Here is a 16792-nt window from a genome sequence, read left to right as displayed (position 1 = left end):
GTTTCCAGATTTCAGGTGGGATTCTGTCGACTCCAGCTGCCTTGCCGGTTTTTATCTGCTGGATGGCCTTAAGGGTCTCTCCCATAGTAACCAAATGTTAAAAAGCATTCCTAGCTACAGTTAGAGAAATAAAGTAGGTGCCTCAAGATAAAGGGATACAATGGAAAATTTCTAGGCACTAGAGTGAATCAGGTCACCCTTGGGTGGGTCCTCTGAGCAACATTCAGTACAAAATGGTACCTTCAAAACAAAAACTCCGAAGGTAGTGTTTGGGAGGACACAACCCTAAAACTGCTGCTCCTCTCTGCAATAAGGACAGTGAAAATAGGCCACTTGGATCCACAATCTGGGAAATGATTGCTTCACAGAGGCACTTGCCAAATACATCAAAGCCAGAACAACTGCTTCCTAAAGGAGGAAGATGACTTCTCCAGATCACTCTGCTAGTCACAATGATAATTTAAGGTACAGACTAGCTAAAAGGTGTTTAATTTGCAATCTAATATTGACTGGATTATTTATCTGATAATGCAGCAATTATACCTATCTAATTACCACGTGTAATCAGCCTGCCCCAGTTACACTCCAAGAAAGAGCTTGTTTTCCTACTTAACTAAATTAACAAGTTCCTCAGTATGTAGGAAAAAGGAAGTACATCAAATCTCTAGAGTATGAAAAAAGCAGACGAAAATGGAGTTACAAGAAAGTAGAGGACTGAAAATGAAGGCAATTATGTTCCATTTAGAGACACTAACAGGGAAATTCTAAAGATAAAAGCTGATCAGAATAGGGAGTGAAAGTAACAATAGTGTATTTAAATGTCAGAAGAACTTGAAACTACTTCAGAATCTCAAAACCAGCACAATTATGGGGAAACAGCCCTCTGGCTGTGTTTTACTTACTTATAAAATAAGAAACAGCAGGTATCTAAAGGTACTCCTTATGTAAATCTCAACAATAATACAAATAAAGGTTCCTCATGTTCATGTAATTAACTGTCTAGTACTACCATGACAGAGTCAGTTTAGTGCTGCTCTTCAAAACTCTGCATAATTATTTGGCAATATATAATCATACAGACTTAAATAAATGTTAGACTTCTTCCATGATTCACTCAGTTGTTACCTCAAACTTACACTGACTGAAATAAAATATTACCTGATGCTCTTATTTCCTATACAAATCCATTCACAGTTCCATCCCTAGAAAGAACACACAATATCGACACTGTAAATTATTGTTACCTTCAAAAACTTCAGGTGCCATCCAAGCAGCACTTCCCTTATTGTTGGTCATGTGTGTTTGAATATCACAGGCTGTACCAAAATCACAGATTTTTAGAACTGTCCCCCCAGCCACCAAGAGCAAACTGTTAAAGAAAAAAAATATTGTAAGATGAAATAGTCTGATAATAAACCACTGAATTTTTACCCCAACAACTATCACTCTAGTTGGAATATCTAAGGCTTTGCTTCTCAGTGCTTTACAGTTTGAGAAATAAGGTCATTTGTGCCTAATCTGAACATATTAAATAATTTTAAATAATGAACTATATATTGTAATTTATTAACATTTCTACATTATAGATTTTAAATAAATATATTTAGCCATAGTAAACCACTAAGAATATATTGACAAAATTAGTCTTTCAGATGCCAGAGGTTGAAAACCAAGTGCTGTAACAATTTCAACAAAAGAACGATCAAAACTCTCCTTAATGTCAGTCAACATAGCTATTTATTTAAATGAAAGCACTCACAGTCACATGTTAACAGCTCTCTAAATCAAAACTGGGGATACAAGAAAGAATGCAAGATATAAAGTATGGCTTCAAGTTATAATTTTATCTGGTAATAACTGCAGGCTACTACCAAAAGGGGATGATCCTGCTGATCCCCAAATCTTCCCTAATCTGGGAAGCCAGATCTGAAGCTGGAAAATGATTCAGATCAACAAACTGACTGCGCAGAAAACTATTAAATTTTGTTTCAGTGCAAAGCGATGGGAGATTCTGGCAAGGGTAGTGGAACAGGCAGAAGCTGAGGATATAGGATGGCCATGGGGGGAAAGAGCTCTAATATATCACATTAAATACGATGTTAAACCCAAGCAACAAAACCACCCTCCAACTCCCTTCTTTTATTGAACACCACAACCCATTGTAAAATACGGGCATTTTAAACGCCTCTGATTAGAAGCCCAATCCCTAACAAAACCCTCTTCCATGGCACAGGGAAGGAGCAGGATGTTTTTCCAGTTTAACATAAAGTAACAGTACAGTTCATTTCCTGTACCATGCACCATCATTCTGTAACTAAAGTTTCAAATGCACTTTGAAAGCACTTCAGCTTTCATTTAGAATATAGTACATCCAATAAAGTTAGTATCAATTAAAGGTATTTCCTTCAAATGCAATGAAATAGTTATAAGTGATTTTAAATTCTAACTGTAAGAAAATATTCAATGTGAGCCAGAAACCTACTTCGGTGGTTTCAGGTCTCTGTGAATTAAAGCCTTTGGTTTCATACTGTGGAGATATGCCACTCCCTGGGAACACTGTAAACACCAACTCATGGCATGTGCAGCAGTATAATGAGGCAGAGGTTCAGCACCATGCAGCACTGCAAAACAAAGGCACAAACTAAAAAGAACTTTATTGCCTATTACAACAGATACAACAAAGATAACAACATACCAGCCAGAAAGCTCTATGGAATTTAAGTAATTATCAAAGCCTTGTTACTGCAACTGCTCATTACTGCAACTGAAAATATCCTTCTGCAGACTGTTAAAATAATAGAAATGTCAAAACATTTCCCATGTTTTAGTACGTTTATCGTAATTTTTGACGTTAACATTCAATATGAAAAAGGTGCTGCTTGTTCTCGGCTATTGCTCATAAAGTCTATGTTAAACGATTGCTCAAGAGAATTTGCAAGTTAAGGAAGAATCTTTTCAGATGTTCCACTGGAAAGCCTTAAATGACTCGTATAAAATATTACAAACACATAAAGAAACAACCCAGTAGACTGAAAAGTGGTTTTTAAAAACACACTCTTTTCTCCTTAAAATTATTTTAAGAATTTCTAAGAACCAGAGAATAGTTGGGGTTGGAAGGGACTGCTGGAGGTCCACCAAGCAGGGTCAAGCAGGCCACCTACAGCTGGTTCCCCAGTGTGGGATTTCTTCAAGAAAATGGACATATTTTGGGCAATCCAGAATCTTATTTTGAATTAGCAAAGCTATAATTCTAAAGTTCGCTTAAAGTCTGCTTTTAACAGTCTGCTTTAGTAGCTGACAGAGCCTTGGCTCTCAGGTAGCAAAAGTGCAGTTTTACAAAGTTCTTTGTTTGAAATTACTTATCGGAGCTCTGCAGCTCAGTTATCAAAACTTTAATTAGCAAGGATCCTTGTTTAAAAAACTGCTGAGAAGTGAGAACTCTAAGCCAAGGTCGAATGTCTTATTAACTTCTTGCAGGTGTGTTAAACAAGTTTTCTAAGTGAGGTAATCATAGGGGGGCTTTTCGTTAACCTAATACATAATTAATGACAAGTAACGAATAGTAGTGCCTAAAAATGATGTAACCGATTACTAATGAATTAACTTTTTTAACCAGTGACAAATCATAATGTTTAGGTATGATGTAATGGTGTTTACTAATGAATTAGCTATGGAATAAAAATAAGAGCTATCTGGGAATAAATGGACACCTGTCGTTATCACACTGATACGTGTGTCTAAGCCTCCTGCGTCGGTTTGTTTTTTAACACCCCAGGACTGTGTCCAGGTGGCTTTTGAGTATCTCCAAGAATGGAGATGAAATATATGAAACAACTTTGAACTTTAGATCATGTTTGCCCTAACCCTAGCACTTCAGTTCCAGGAATACATTATGTTGAAATGATACTCACCATTGTATAGAGAACCTCCTTCAGCATACTCCATAACAAGACACACCTTTGGGGTGGGGGGAACAAAAAAAATCAGGATGTTTTAAATGTAGGGGCAGAAAACAGCTTTTGTAAACTGAAAAGTTCTTTGAGAGGAACTGCACAGTCTCCACACCTAAGCTAACCTAAGCTAATGCAATATCTATCTATGAGGTAAAGAGTCAGTTTGAATGGTATATATTTACATAAAAGAAACAGAAATCAGTTTTATACTTAGTTCTCACTGTTAGTTAAGAAAGCAGAGAATTACCTTCCTCCCCCAGAGTCCTGAAAAGCAAATGCTGTCTTCAAACTGCAATTCATTTGCCTTTACTTTTTTTTTTTAGTGGCTTACAAAAAATTTTAAATACCATGTCAGGAGAATTTCACTAGTACTAAGGAAAAAGGGATGCGTCATTATTTTCACCAATTATATAGCCTATACTGGAATTAGTTAAGGAAACATCTGTCCTGTCACAGTAGTTGCTTTTCTGCTTTGAGAATTTGTGGAATTGTTTGCAGCTGTATCAGAAAGAAAGCAAATACTGGAAATTACATATATGAGAATAGGAACTGATTTACAAGCTATGAATCATGGTTGCTAATGTATTTTCTTTTCAGATTGCTGATTTGCAATTAATAGGACTGCAGATATGAATGACACTACATATGTAATACACCAGATGCCAAACTGAAGTATAAACCCTGTTTAGAAATAGCTTTGGGATTTTCTTGAAAGAATTTATTTCTCATAGCAGGGGAAAGAACAAACAAAAACCTGAAAATATCAACCAACCCACAAATCTGTGTATTTCCTTATTGTGGCTAAAACATACAAACTATATACAAAATGTAATTTTTTTAAATCTAAAATACACATCTTGTGCATTGATGCTTGCATGTTAAGCTAGCCGCCTTTTGTCACACTGACAAAGCTGTAACTTACTGGGTTTAGACAGGCTCCATATAACTTGACAATATTGGGATGGTTTACTCGTGACAGTTGTCGAAGCTGCAATATAAATCACACTTCATTTCAAATCATGGGAAAAAAAGGCTAATGCTTTACTTTCACATCTATAATTCATACACCACAACAGCAATTACAGTTTCATATGTCTGAATAACCCTAAATGGTAATTTTAGGAAGTACAAGACTGATGTCCTTGCTTGCATTTTAATTTATGTAATTAGGTTTGTGTCTAACTAAAACTGTATTTTAAAGAAATTCTGAAGAAATTAGATTTAAAGAAGGTATTCTTTTTCATGGTGTAGTAAAACCACTCAAGTCATAAGCACTGTGCAACTAAGACCTCTCTAGACTGAGTCCTCCTCCTGGAGCAATTTTGGAATCCAAATTGTCTGACTATCTGAATTGGCTTTATTCACAATATAAAATATTAATGTCCTAAAAAAACCCCATACTCACAACCCTATAAAATAAGCTAGCCATTTCAATACTAATGTGACATAGTTTCAAGAACCTACTACTGCTTGTACCAACCGACAATCAGACTATTTTGCACTGAATTTTTTCTCTATGGGTAGGTAGTAGAAGGGAAGCAAAAAGCAATTTTTTTCCCCTTTTCACAAACTTCTGAGGCAGCTTATGCTGGTCATCATCTAGGGAGCTAATGTTATTTTTCTGTACACTTCAGAAGTTTGAAAAAACCAGAAAGGAGTATTACAACTGATGCTTGCACTGTGTAGGGTTTCCTGAATGATAGTAATTATTTTCAGGATTATTTTCTCAGATCTCATTTGAACAGGAAAATGCTATGAGACTGATCAGATATACTCAGTTTTAAATTAGACTCAAATGAATAACTTTAAAAACTTTCTGTGGTAATGAACAAAATACAAATATTAACAGAGGCCTATTACAAATATTAACCTTCAGTGTGTTATACCTTAGTTTCAAAACTAAAGAGATTTGGTTTTAATATATTTTGTATATCTTGAACATCCTAGACTCTAACTGACTAAATATTAGGCAGCGCATCACAATACATCTCATCTAAATTACATGGCTAACTTTTGATTCTATAAAATGTTATGAATCTTGGGAAGTTTATCAGTACATCCGAGCTACTCAAGATCTTTCTGAAGTAGACAGTAAATGGGAAGAATGATTGCCCTTAAAGGAGTTACATGTATTAAAAAATTTATATGTAAGTAAAAATGATTAGTGCTGATGAAGAAACTACGAAACAGTTTCAAGCATGGACCTGATTGTACAAAGAACCTACGCTGTAGCCCCTGGAACTGGTAATCAGCTCCAAGACTTTGGCGGGTATTTCAGCTGCACCCTGACTCCACACTGGGACAGAATCTAGGAACTGGTGTTTCCCTGACCATGCGCCCTCCTCTCTCCCGGCTTGCCTTCCATTCTTTTATGGGAAGCAAAATGTGCTGTGATGGGTATCCTGTTCTGCAAGACAAGGGATCCAGGCCTGTACTGGGTGCCAGAGGCTGCATTTACTTTGTAACACAGACACAGCTTTTAGTACACTAAATGCACCCGTGACCTTAAGAAAACAAGCTCTACCAAATCCCGTATTTTCCAGCAGTCTTACTGTACCTCTACAATGAAGGCTTTTCTTTCAGATTCACTTTCTATTTGTTTAATGGCCACATCTTTAGCTCGCCATTTTGCCTTGCAGACCACACCAAAGGCTCCTCTTCCAACAACCTAAAACGAAATATGAAACATATGAGTTAAAATTTGAAATGGTTTCAGTTGCTGTGCAGGACTTCATAAACAGAAAAGATATTTAACTCTGAAAACTGAAACACACAGAATCAAGATTTACATCAGCAATTCAGTATTACGCCATCAAATCACAGCTTCATCATTTACAGGAGAACTGGAAAACACACATCAAAACATTTTATAACTAGCATGCAGTAATAGTATTTCAGAAGAATATGACCTTGGTATTTCAAGGAAGATTTGCTCAGAAGAAAATTATGGGAATGATGGCAAATTTATTTGTATAGATTTGACCAGTGAAATCATATCTATCTGCGGTATTAGTTTATTTTTACTAATAGAAATAGCAATAGAAATTCTATCTTCTGAAATTTAAACACATATACAAATAATTGCATAGGACTACGATGAAGTGTTCAGTGTGCTCAAAGTAACTTCATTTTCTCACAGATGTCTCAATAGTGTGAAAGCAGTAAATTCTGCTGAGGCTCCATGAAATAAGCACGGTGTCTGTATAAACTATGCTTTCTCTATTTTTGTTGAAGTCTGCTTTCTAGTTTATTAGGAATTAACACTGCCTAAAAATACACAAAACCAGATAGAAGTCATAACTCTTCTCTGTAATGTCACAGAAGCAGTAGCAGCAGTTTCTGCATACGGTATTATTCAAGAATCCTTTAATGTTTGTTGTGCACGTCCTGGTTTGAGCTAGAACAGAACTGATTCTGTGCAGTGATTTTACTTTTCAGTTCAGTATGTTCCAAGTAACTGCACTTTCTGAAGTTAACAGCATATTTTTGCACACAGTGTCTGCTTCTACAAGTGGTAATGCTTTACATTTACAGTTACTACCAGGGATTGCTCCTGTGCAGACCAAGGTCACTGCTAAATCCTGTGTCCCACGCTGGGGTGCAGTGAGTGAGATGCTGCACCTGCGGGGAGGAGCGGACAGGAGAAGAGACCCTGAACTGACCAACGACGTGTTCATCCCATAGACATCATACTCGGTACAAAGCTGAGGGATCACAAGGGCCAAGCTCTCTTCTTCAACGGCCCATGTCTGAGGAGGACTCTGTCCATTCTGTCTTCGATCCCAGGCCGTGCATTCCTGAATCCAGTTCCAGAATCCAGCTCCTGCCTCCAGACTCCTGTCTGGGGCTTCCCCAGTGTCTGCCCACAGCATCAGTGGTGAAATAATGTAACTGCCATCAGGAGGGTTGGGTTTGGTATTGGGATTGTATATATGTGTATATACATGTACAAGTATATGTATATACGTATATATATAATTTTATTATTCTTATTCTCATTAAAGCAGTTTAGGGTTTTTTCCCAAGCTTTAAGTCTTTCTCCCTTATTCCCCTTCTCTTCCCCTTTGGGAAGGGAGAGGAGTTAACAGAAAGCATCAATCATCTCTAGTGGCCGATCCAGCCCTAACCCTTGACAGTGAAAAAGCTCTAACACCACCATTATTTGGAGCAGTATTTTGAAACCAAGCATGAAAATGAAAGCAGGATAGGAAAAAAGTCTAAGAGGTTGCTTTCAGTCACTTGTGAGTTACAAACTACACTAAATTGAAATTTCACTTCTTTCTTCGGGGGAAAAATAGCAACATGCAGAAATAACAACAAAACACGCATATGCACTTTAAAGTTGAAACTAGTGTCACAAAAACAGTGACTCTAGCTGCTCCAGGAAAGTACAGACAAGCAAGTTGTTGCACACACACCCAAAAGAAAGGTGGAGGGGAAGAGGGAATGGAAGGTGCACAAAGGCACAGAAGAAAGGACAGGAGTCCTCCAGCTCCAAAAAATGCAAAGCCAGGCAGACGAGAAGCGGAGGTGGGGGGTGTGGTAAGAAACAAGGATCGAGGTGGGCTGGTCTCAGATTCTGCGTTTGGCCCTAGCAGCCTTTCTTCACCATCAGTTTTAACCCCATTCTGTGCTTGAGGTCCTAGTCCTCTATTGCAAGTAATACATTTTCTCCCCAAATTGGAGAGATACAGATTTGAGGGGTGGACTGTTCACTTGATGAGGAATTGGTTAGATGGTCATACCCAGGGGGCAATGATCAATGGCTTGATGTCTGCATGGAGGTTAGTGACAAGTGGTGTCCATCAGGGGTCTACTGGTGGGACCAGTGCTGTTTAATATCTTCATCAGTGATGTAGACAGCAGAATCAAGCGCACCCTTGGCAAGTTTGCAGATGACACCAAGCTGTGTAGTGCAGCTGATACGCTGGAAGGATGGGATGCCATCCAGAGGGACCAGGACAAACTGGAGAAGGGGGCCTGTGTGAACCTCATGAGGAGTCGAGTGGTGCAGTTGATCTGCATGAGGAAAGGGATGCCATCCAGAGGAACTGTGACAGTCTTGAGAGGTGGTCCTGTGTGAACCTCATGAGGTTCAACAAGGCTAAATTCAAGGTCCTGTCCCTGGGTTGGGGCAATCCCCAGTATCAATACAGGCTGGGGGATGAACAGATTGAGAGCTGCCCTGCGGAGACTTGGGGTTACTTGTGGATGAAAGGCTTGACATGAGCCGATAATGTGCACTCGCAGCCCAGAAAGCCGACCGCATCCTGGGCTGCATCAAAAGCAGCACGGCCAGCAGGTCAAGTGAGATGATCCTGCTGCTCTACTCTGCTGAGACCCCACCTGGATTACTGCGCCCAGCTCTGGAGTCTTCAGCACAAGAAAATCAAGGACCTATTGAAGTGAGTCCAGACAGGGGCCACAAAAGTGACCAGAGGGATGGAACACTTCTGCTATGAGGACAGGCTGATAAAGTTGGCTCTGTTCAGCCTGGTGAAGGCTCTGGAGAGACTTTATTGAAGCCTTCCTGTACTTAAAGAGGGCCAGTAAGAAAGATGGGGACAATCTTTTTAGTAGGGCCTGCTGCAATAGGACGAGGGGTAATGGTTTTAAAGTGGAAGGGGATAGATTTAGATTAGTTATAAGGAAGAAGTGTTTTACAATGAGGGTGGTGAAACACTGGCACAGGTTGCCCAGAGAGGTGGTAGATGCCCCATCCCCAGAAGCATTCAAGGCCAGACTGGACAGGGGTCTGACCAACCTGATCTAGTTGAAGATGTCCCTGCTCGCTGCAGGGAGGGTGGACTAGATGACCTTTAAAGGGCCCTTCCAACCCAAAACACTCTATGATTCCATGATATATATCCTGAGGAACGAAGCAAACATCTTTAATAAATAAAAACCTTTTGGGGAGATGAATGAGAAAAGAAGGGAAAGGAAGGGGAGTAGGGAGAAGGTGGAGTGGAAGCATTTACAAATGTGATTATCACAGCAGTTTATTATGGCAGAATTCAATCTTACTGTCTTCCTTAAATGGGTAATGCACACACAAGAATTTTATTTTGGATGGAAATACACGCTTCTCAAAATTACAGAGCTCTTCACTAGAAAGTCATAGCTGTTTATGAATAGTAAAAATTAAAACATAAAGATACAAGATAAATAAAGAACCCACAAAATGTTCAAACACAGTATTGCATCCACACTATAAACACCACACCAATTCTTAAAGGTTCACTAGTGAATTCACTCCTTAACAGCATGGTTTCTTAGAAGAAAATGGTGATTTATAGGAGATCAGTGAATAACCACACATTTCCAATGCTGAAACAATGCAAACTGCCTGCTGCCTTAATGCTCATCCTTTGAGGAAGTAATATTTAATCATTTTACCTCCTTCTGTTTTTTGAGATGTCCCCAAATACAGTAACAAAAGTCTGTTTATAGTCAGCAAACTGACTATCATTTATGTAAACCACGGTTTGTTTAGGTTCTCACTGCATAATTTCCTTATAAATAAATAAATAGTAAAGTTTATTTCCCCTGACAGCAGGGTGTAAAAGGCTGCAGGTGCATATCTTAAGACCTGCTAAACTTTCATGATGAATGTGAGAAAGTCTGCAACCAAGGGCCAAATTTGAACACAAGAAAAATATAAATTAAAAAAAAAAAAAATCAAGATTGTGCATTAAGATGAGAAAAGGGGAAGTATGCTCAATATTTTTGAAAGGTTACATATGGGTATGAGAAACAGCTGCTCAACAACGGTCACGATCAGCATTTTCCTCTTCTGGTTTCCTTATTTTTCTCTTTTACATTACAGCACTTAGCCTTCTAAGAGTTCCTGGCTTTTCACCTTTACCCTCCACAACAGCGGCTCATAGACTTGAGTCTGCCAGAGATATCCACAGCAGATCACAAAACATGCCACATTGGACGCCATGTAAAAAGGGACCTGTTGATTGTAACCTCCGCCTCCACCTACAGTATAGGGACTTGACTCTTCTCTTAAAATAACACATACCAATTATTTTCTTGCAGATCACAATGGAGGCTGGGAACACCAAACCTTACAAATGATAGTCAAGCAGCCTATAAAATGGTACATATAAACAGACTGGAAACCATAGGCCACTGAAAACCTAAACGTCCCATACAGTCTCGCTTCATATTTCCTCATCTCTCTCAAACCATGTTTGAATAAAACTACCCAATTTCATTGGGTTGGCAGGACCCCCACCCTCTCTTACTAGCACAAGGGAGCCATTAAAACCCTTCTACCCATCTCGCACTGCACATGAGCAGACCCACATGTTTAAGAAAAACCCTACCAGTCTGTGTTTGTGCCATAAGTCTGCATTTCAAAGAACTGACTATTTACTAAGCACATGGAAATAATCCAATGTCCAAGCAGTGCTATTTGAAAATAGTGCATATACATCAGTTAAAAGATTGGTCTCATATGTCTAATAAAATTTAATTAAGCACTTTGACTTTTTTTTTTCTTACCCCTAATAATTTACAAAGTTTGTGATGGATCAGGCTTACTTTTTTTGGCTAGTCATATCTTTCTTTGCTGAAAAGACTTGTATATGTCTGTATGTGCAAATATATTATATGCATTACAGATAAAATTTTAATACTATGGCTATGTAATATATATAGAATACATTTGTGTATTAAATATATTTTCACTTGTATATAAAAATAAAATCATATGCATAACAAAAAAAGAAATTCCTAGTATCTCTCGCATTTGATTCCACCAAGTCAAATTTAGCCCATAAGCCTATACAATTGCATATTGTTTCCCTGAAGATAACTCAGTGACTATTTGCAAGTTTAATACCAAGAATTGGTGCATGTATTTCCAGTTCACATACTGGAGAAAACATTATTTTTCAATTTGGATGTATTTTAAAATATAATTTCTATTCAATGAAGAAACTAAGATAAATGAGTATATTGCCCAATGGGATGTGTTACATTGAGCCACAATACTTGAGCTCTAGTTAAAAAGTGGAAAAATTCCAAGAGTCAGATGCACTTTATGAAGCCCTGCTGATGACAGAAGGAAAAAAAAAGTGCCAGGCAGCAAGAGGAAGAGCTTACCATGCAATCTAAATCTTAACAATGTAATAGAAAGCTGTGAGAGACCACCCAGTATATGAATTTTAAGGTTGGTAAAAAGAGTTTGATAAATGACTATGCAGTCAAGGTTTCATAACAATTTATCAGTGACTTGGTGCCTGCTTAGGCAGAGGGTTGAACTTGAGAAGAGGACACGAATGCACTGAATATTTACCTAGGATACAGGGAAAACAGAAGAGCTGATCCTCCATTAAAGCAGCCCAGCCTCTTGGACAGCATATGAAAGCAGCAACCGTCAGAAGCAATGACGGAGCTGATAGAAATTTGAATTTTACCACACGTGAGAGCCCAGCACGTCTCTTCTACTTAATCTGGAAAAAGTATCTCACTTATCATAAAAAAACATCCTTTATAATTGACAGAACACAGCTTGTGGTGGATTCCACTCACATTTCATTTTCTTCCTTAAGTTTTTGGTGAACTTATCCTTCAAAGGAGTAAGTCTTAGGAACTGTCAGAATGGTCTGAACACGACGTAGTGTCCCTCAACACCGTGTGCTGAAACTAAGTAACTTAATAGCACAGGAGGGAGGCACTGCCCAAACTTTAGTTTCTTCACACCCATTCCTTCTTGTTCCCTGCTGTTGGTGCCACACCATATGTTTGGGCAGTAGTGCATACTCTGAATTATATGAAGCACAGTTAATGGAACTATTTACACAACAAATCAATAAACAGCAGTTGATCTGTAGCACTGTGTATGATTGGAAAATGGTCTAAAAATAAACACATTCTTTCGGTAAAAGATTTTGTCTCTCTAAATATCTTCTAGGAGAAAAAAGGGAAATACAGGGCAGATGTTTAGAAATAGAACACCAGTGCTTCTACTTCTCCAGAATATAGTTTTTCAAGAACCACTTGATTAGTACATGACACAGACACATTTTAAAGTGGCAGAAATGCTTAAAGAGCTTTAAAGATTGAAAAGTATATACAAATTTATTCTTCACTCTGTAAAATTCATACCGGTAAGGAGTTATAATTTACCGTGTGACAGCAGCATGGTGAAAGAGAGTGACGTTTGCATGTTTTCCGGATAATGTATTTAGAGTCTTATTTAAAGAATATGAACCATACAAGAGCCCTGGAACAAACATTACCTCTGCCTCTGGGTACAAATAGTATCAAATGCTGTACATAAACAAAGATACACGACACTGACTTGTCAGTATGTAGACTATACTGCCTGTTAAGTACGTAGAGTAGAAATCATGCAGGGAAGAGACTGCAGATATGTTAACACCTAAACGATGTATTTTGTCCTAAGGGATGAGACCAATAATTTCAACACTACAACGCCCAGTCAAACCAGAAAAACACATCTCTTTTTTTTCAGATGGAGCCTATTCCCCTATCAAGTATCAAAACTTTGGAAGAATTAATTTCAACTTTGCGTTAACTGCACAGGTTTTGTATTCTCACAATAATATAAAGATGTGAAGTTTTCATCTCTATCCGTGAAGTTTCCATGTTGATTAGCTCTGCACTCTGGATACCTAGTGCTTTCTAAAAAAACTTCGCTGCATATAAATACATAAGACAGCAATAAAATATAATAGGTCCCTGGTTAGCAGATGTAGTACCCTTTGGAGAACTGTCTTCATAATTTGCAGTATCTGTGTGACATGTTTGTTTATGACTTTGGGAAGCATGACAAGCAGGTAAAAAAAACCCAAACAAAAAGAAACCCAAACCCAACCAAACTCATGCTTCCAAACAGACAGCTGTCTCTAAATTATCTTTAATATTTATGTCCCTATAGTTACTGGTATATTAGCAAATGAAAAGTTTATACAAACTGAACTGTTGGATCTCTCAAGCTTCAAACACCATTCAAGATGCAGGGGGAAAAAAGAAAAAAAAAAAAAAAGAGATGTTCTACAATGCTTTGTAAAAACAGAAACACATCTTTAAATTTAGTTTTGTCTATTCTTTCTGTCTACCAGAGTTCCAGCAGTACCAATAAAACACACTAATATTTGCAGTTTTTCACACATCTGCTCATGACACATGGAAAGCATATAGATTAAAAAAAAAAAAGTGCCAAAAGAAGCCATGAACACCAGTTTACAGCGCCTAAAAATATATGCCTACATTTTCCGTCATTCATTCAACCAGCCTCAAATTCCAGCTTTGGTTCCTCTGTGTGTGCTAGGCTTTATTAAGCAGGTTGAAGCAAACCGGCTCCATGCCACAAATGACTGTGGCCAATACCCTGGCAGCATTTTTAGGAAGGAGTTCAGATCTGCCAGTTCTTACAGCTACGTTCTTTGGTTAAATTTATTCATTCTACTGCTCAACCCAATTCTAAATGTTACTTTCCCTTTCTGGGATTCATATAGCAATGAAAAAAACCCAACCCCCCAAACTGCTCCTCCTACTAAAAACCCCCCATGTGCAATCCCACTCATTTTAAGTAAATGAAGGAATTTAGTTTAGCTTTAGTTTCCAAGTTTCAAGCATTAAAAAGATTTATTAATGAAAAAATTGGTTATTAAAAATCAACCGATTTTTAATAAAGATACATAACTTCTGCTTGCCACAAATCAATACAGTTGATCCATACACAGGACATCACCTTTTAGAGCTGCATAGCACTGTACAGCTATTATTTAGGGACTCAGCTATCTGAATTTAGTTCTGTTTTTAAGAAATCATTCTCTTTTCAACTTCTTCAGAACATGTTTACGAAGAATCAAATACTTCCTCCTAAAATTGTGTTTCCAAAAATTCTTCCTTTGCTCACAACCAACCCTCTTTGCATACCGATGGCTCAGTCATTCTGAGAAACGCGTGCATCTCAAGCAAAGATAACTGTTTTATCAGGTTGTACTTTCACTCCAGCTTCTTACATACCGACAGTCTTCTGCACATCTGTCTCAAGAACTGCACTCAAAATCAGTTACCAGTAATTTAAAAACATTAACAAAACACTTGTCTGATGCTCTGGTATAAATCAATTTCTGCTGTTACAGCAGCCGAGACAGGAGATTCTGGGTTTAGACCCAGAATGCACTCAGGATGAAGGACTCCAACACGAGTTGGGCTTGCTGGGCTGGCACAGTTTAAAATTACTGGTCTCTGAAAAAACAAATAATCATTCTGCAGTCAGTAAAACACTGCTAGAATCCACTGGGTTGGACAAACAAGGGACATGTGAAGATGTTGGTTGTTTTAGTTTTTTTCTCAAGGAAAAAATAAAATTTCTGGTAGCAGTTAACACTGGCCCTCAGTTGTTGCCTTAGCTGCTGCATTAGACATGGAACTTAATTATTATCGCATAAACATGCGCCTCACTTCCATCCTGGAATAGAAGGGCCTGTGAAGTTTCTTTCCCAAGCATTCTTTATGAAAGTAAAATACAAATTTATTTTACTGGATGCAAACTGATTCACTGAATAAATCTGCATGGGTAGAAATAAGGGTAAAGTCTTACATTAACAGTTCAACTAACTTGTTAACCATCTTCTAATGCTTACTCCACACTAAATTTCATCCATATTAAGTTGCTGTTGTGTAACTTCCACTATAAATTCACACTCCAGCTGCGACTTCAGCTATTTCCTTATGCAGATAAATGAAAATAACCTTCCACCAGTATAACTAAACAAAATTGAAATTACGATTTGAATTAAATCAGAATGTATTTAGAATAAAAATCACAGAAAACTGTGGTCTATGTTTTCACCATGTAATAATTTTTGCCTTTGTTCCGGATGCCCAACTTTGCACCTTGAAGGCTTCCTTTCTGAAAAAGGCTGAGAAATTGTAGATGCGGCTGACTTCAAACGGATTCCTAACTACCACCCTTAGCTCTTAAGGAGCAAACATTTCATACTCATCTCAGATATCAAAGAATATTGTTGAGATCTCAAACACACCTGAGGTTCTTGTCCAAACTTCTTCCAGTTTTGCAGATTGGTATTCTACAACTGGGCACAATTACCCAGCACATAAAAACAACAGAGGTAGTAACAAGTCCATGTTCAGCAGCAGCTTACACAAATCCACCTTACTTTGTAATGTAATAGACATAATCACTGCATCTCGTTAGCTTTTTTAAAGTTAAATAGTGTAAAGGGGAGGAAAACCCAGTTATCTTGGTGTATCTCTCATTCTCTGGTCTCTGAACTGCTCTGCTCCGTAACTGCAAGGACATGTGCAGGTCTCGGCACTCTTCTCAAAGAGTTCATGAAAATATTCAACTGTTTAAGAAATGTCTAAGGTAGGTGAATACACCATAAATTGCATCTCCTTAGTTGCTGGCACTTGAAGTAGTTTTTCCAAAACAAATATTTAGAAAGCTCACCTGTACACCTTAAAGAAAACATTACCCCCAAGCCCCTTAGAATTAAACTACTGTTGTCCAAATAGCTTGTTGAAAATAAACTTCAGTGTATACTACAGTATACCAGCAGAACATTAAAAAACCATTTCCAAATAATTTTTGTTTTCAGACTTTTCAAAAGTAACTCGCAACTATGCAAATATGGCAATGGTTTTCAACGAGGCTACATCAGAGGGCGGCTGCGCAGGGGCCACAGCATACATGACCAGACATGCACCTTTTGGCTGTGTGATCCAAGGCATACGCACACCATGTGACAAAGAGGGCTGCGTTTTGGTCATGTATGGGACTGTTATCAAGTTACATGATGGAGGAAGGGCTCTGGGATTTTCAGGAA

General features: G+C 38.0%; 1 protein-coding gene across 1 annotated transcript in view; it reads right to left on the bottom strand.

Annotated features, from left to right (window-relative positions):
• Positions 1-1188: 1188 nt before the first annotated feature.
• Positions 1189-16792, bottom strand: part of LOC104499620 (mitogen-activated protein kinase kinase kinase 7-like) — a 19034-nt gene continuing 3430 nt past the window's right edge. Inside the window, exons 2-6 of the mRNA XM_010143148.1 lie at positions 6511-6621; positions 4876-4941; positions 3912-3957; positions 2483-2621; positions 1189-1369 (exon numbers count right to left, since the gene is read on the bottom strand). Of these exons, the coding sequence (XP_010141450.1) occupies positions 1189-1369; positions 2483-2621; positions 3912-3957; positions 4876-4941; positions 6511-6621 (543 nt within the window). The remainder of the gene's footprint in view (positions 1370-2482; positions 2622-3911; positions 3958-4875; positions 4942-6510; positions 6622-16792) is intronic.

The sequence above is a fragment of the Buceros rhinoceros genome, unplaced genomic scaffold (assembly GCF_000710305.1).
Source record: "Buceros rhinoceros silvestris isolate BGI_N320 unplaced genomic scaffold, ASM71030v1 scaffold4839, whole genome shotgun sequence".
NCBI classification, from domain to species: Eukaryota; Metazoa; Chordata; class Aves; order Bucerotiformes; family Bucerotidae; genus Buceros; species Buceros rhinoceros.
The sequence above is the reverse complement of the archived record's forward strand: the minus strand, read 5'-3'. Positions and strand labels throughout refer to the sequence as shown.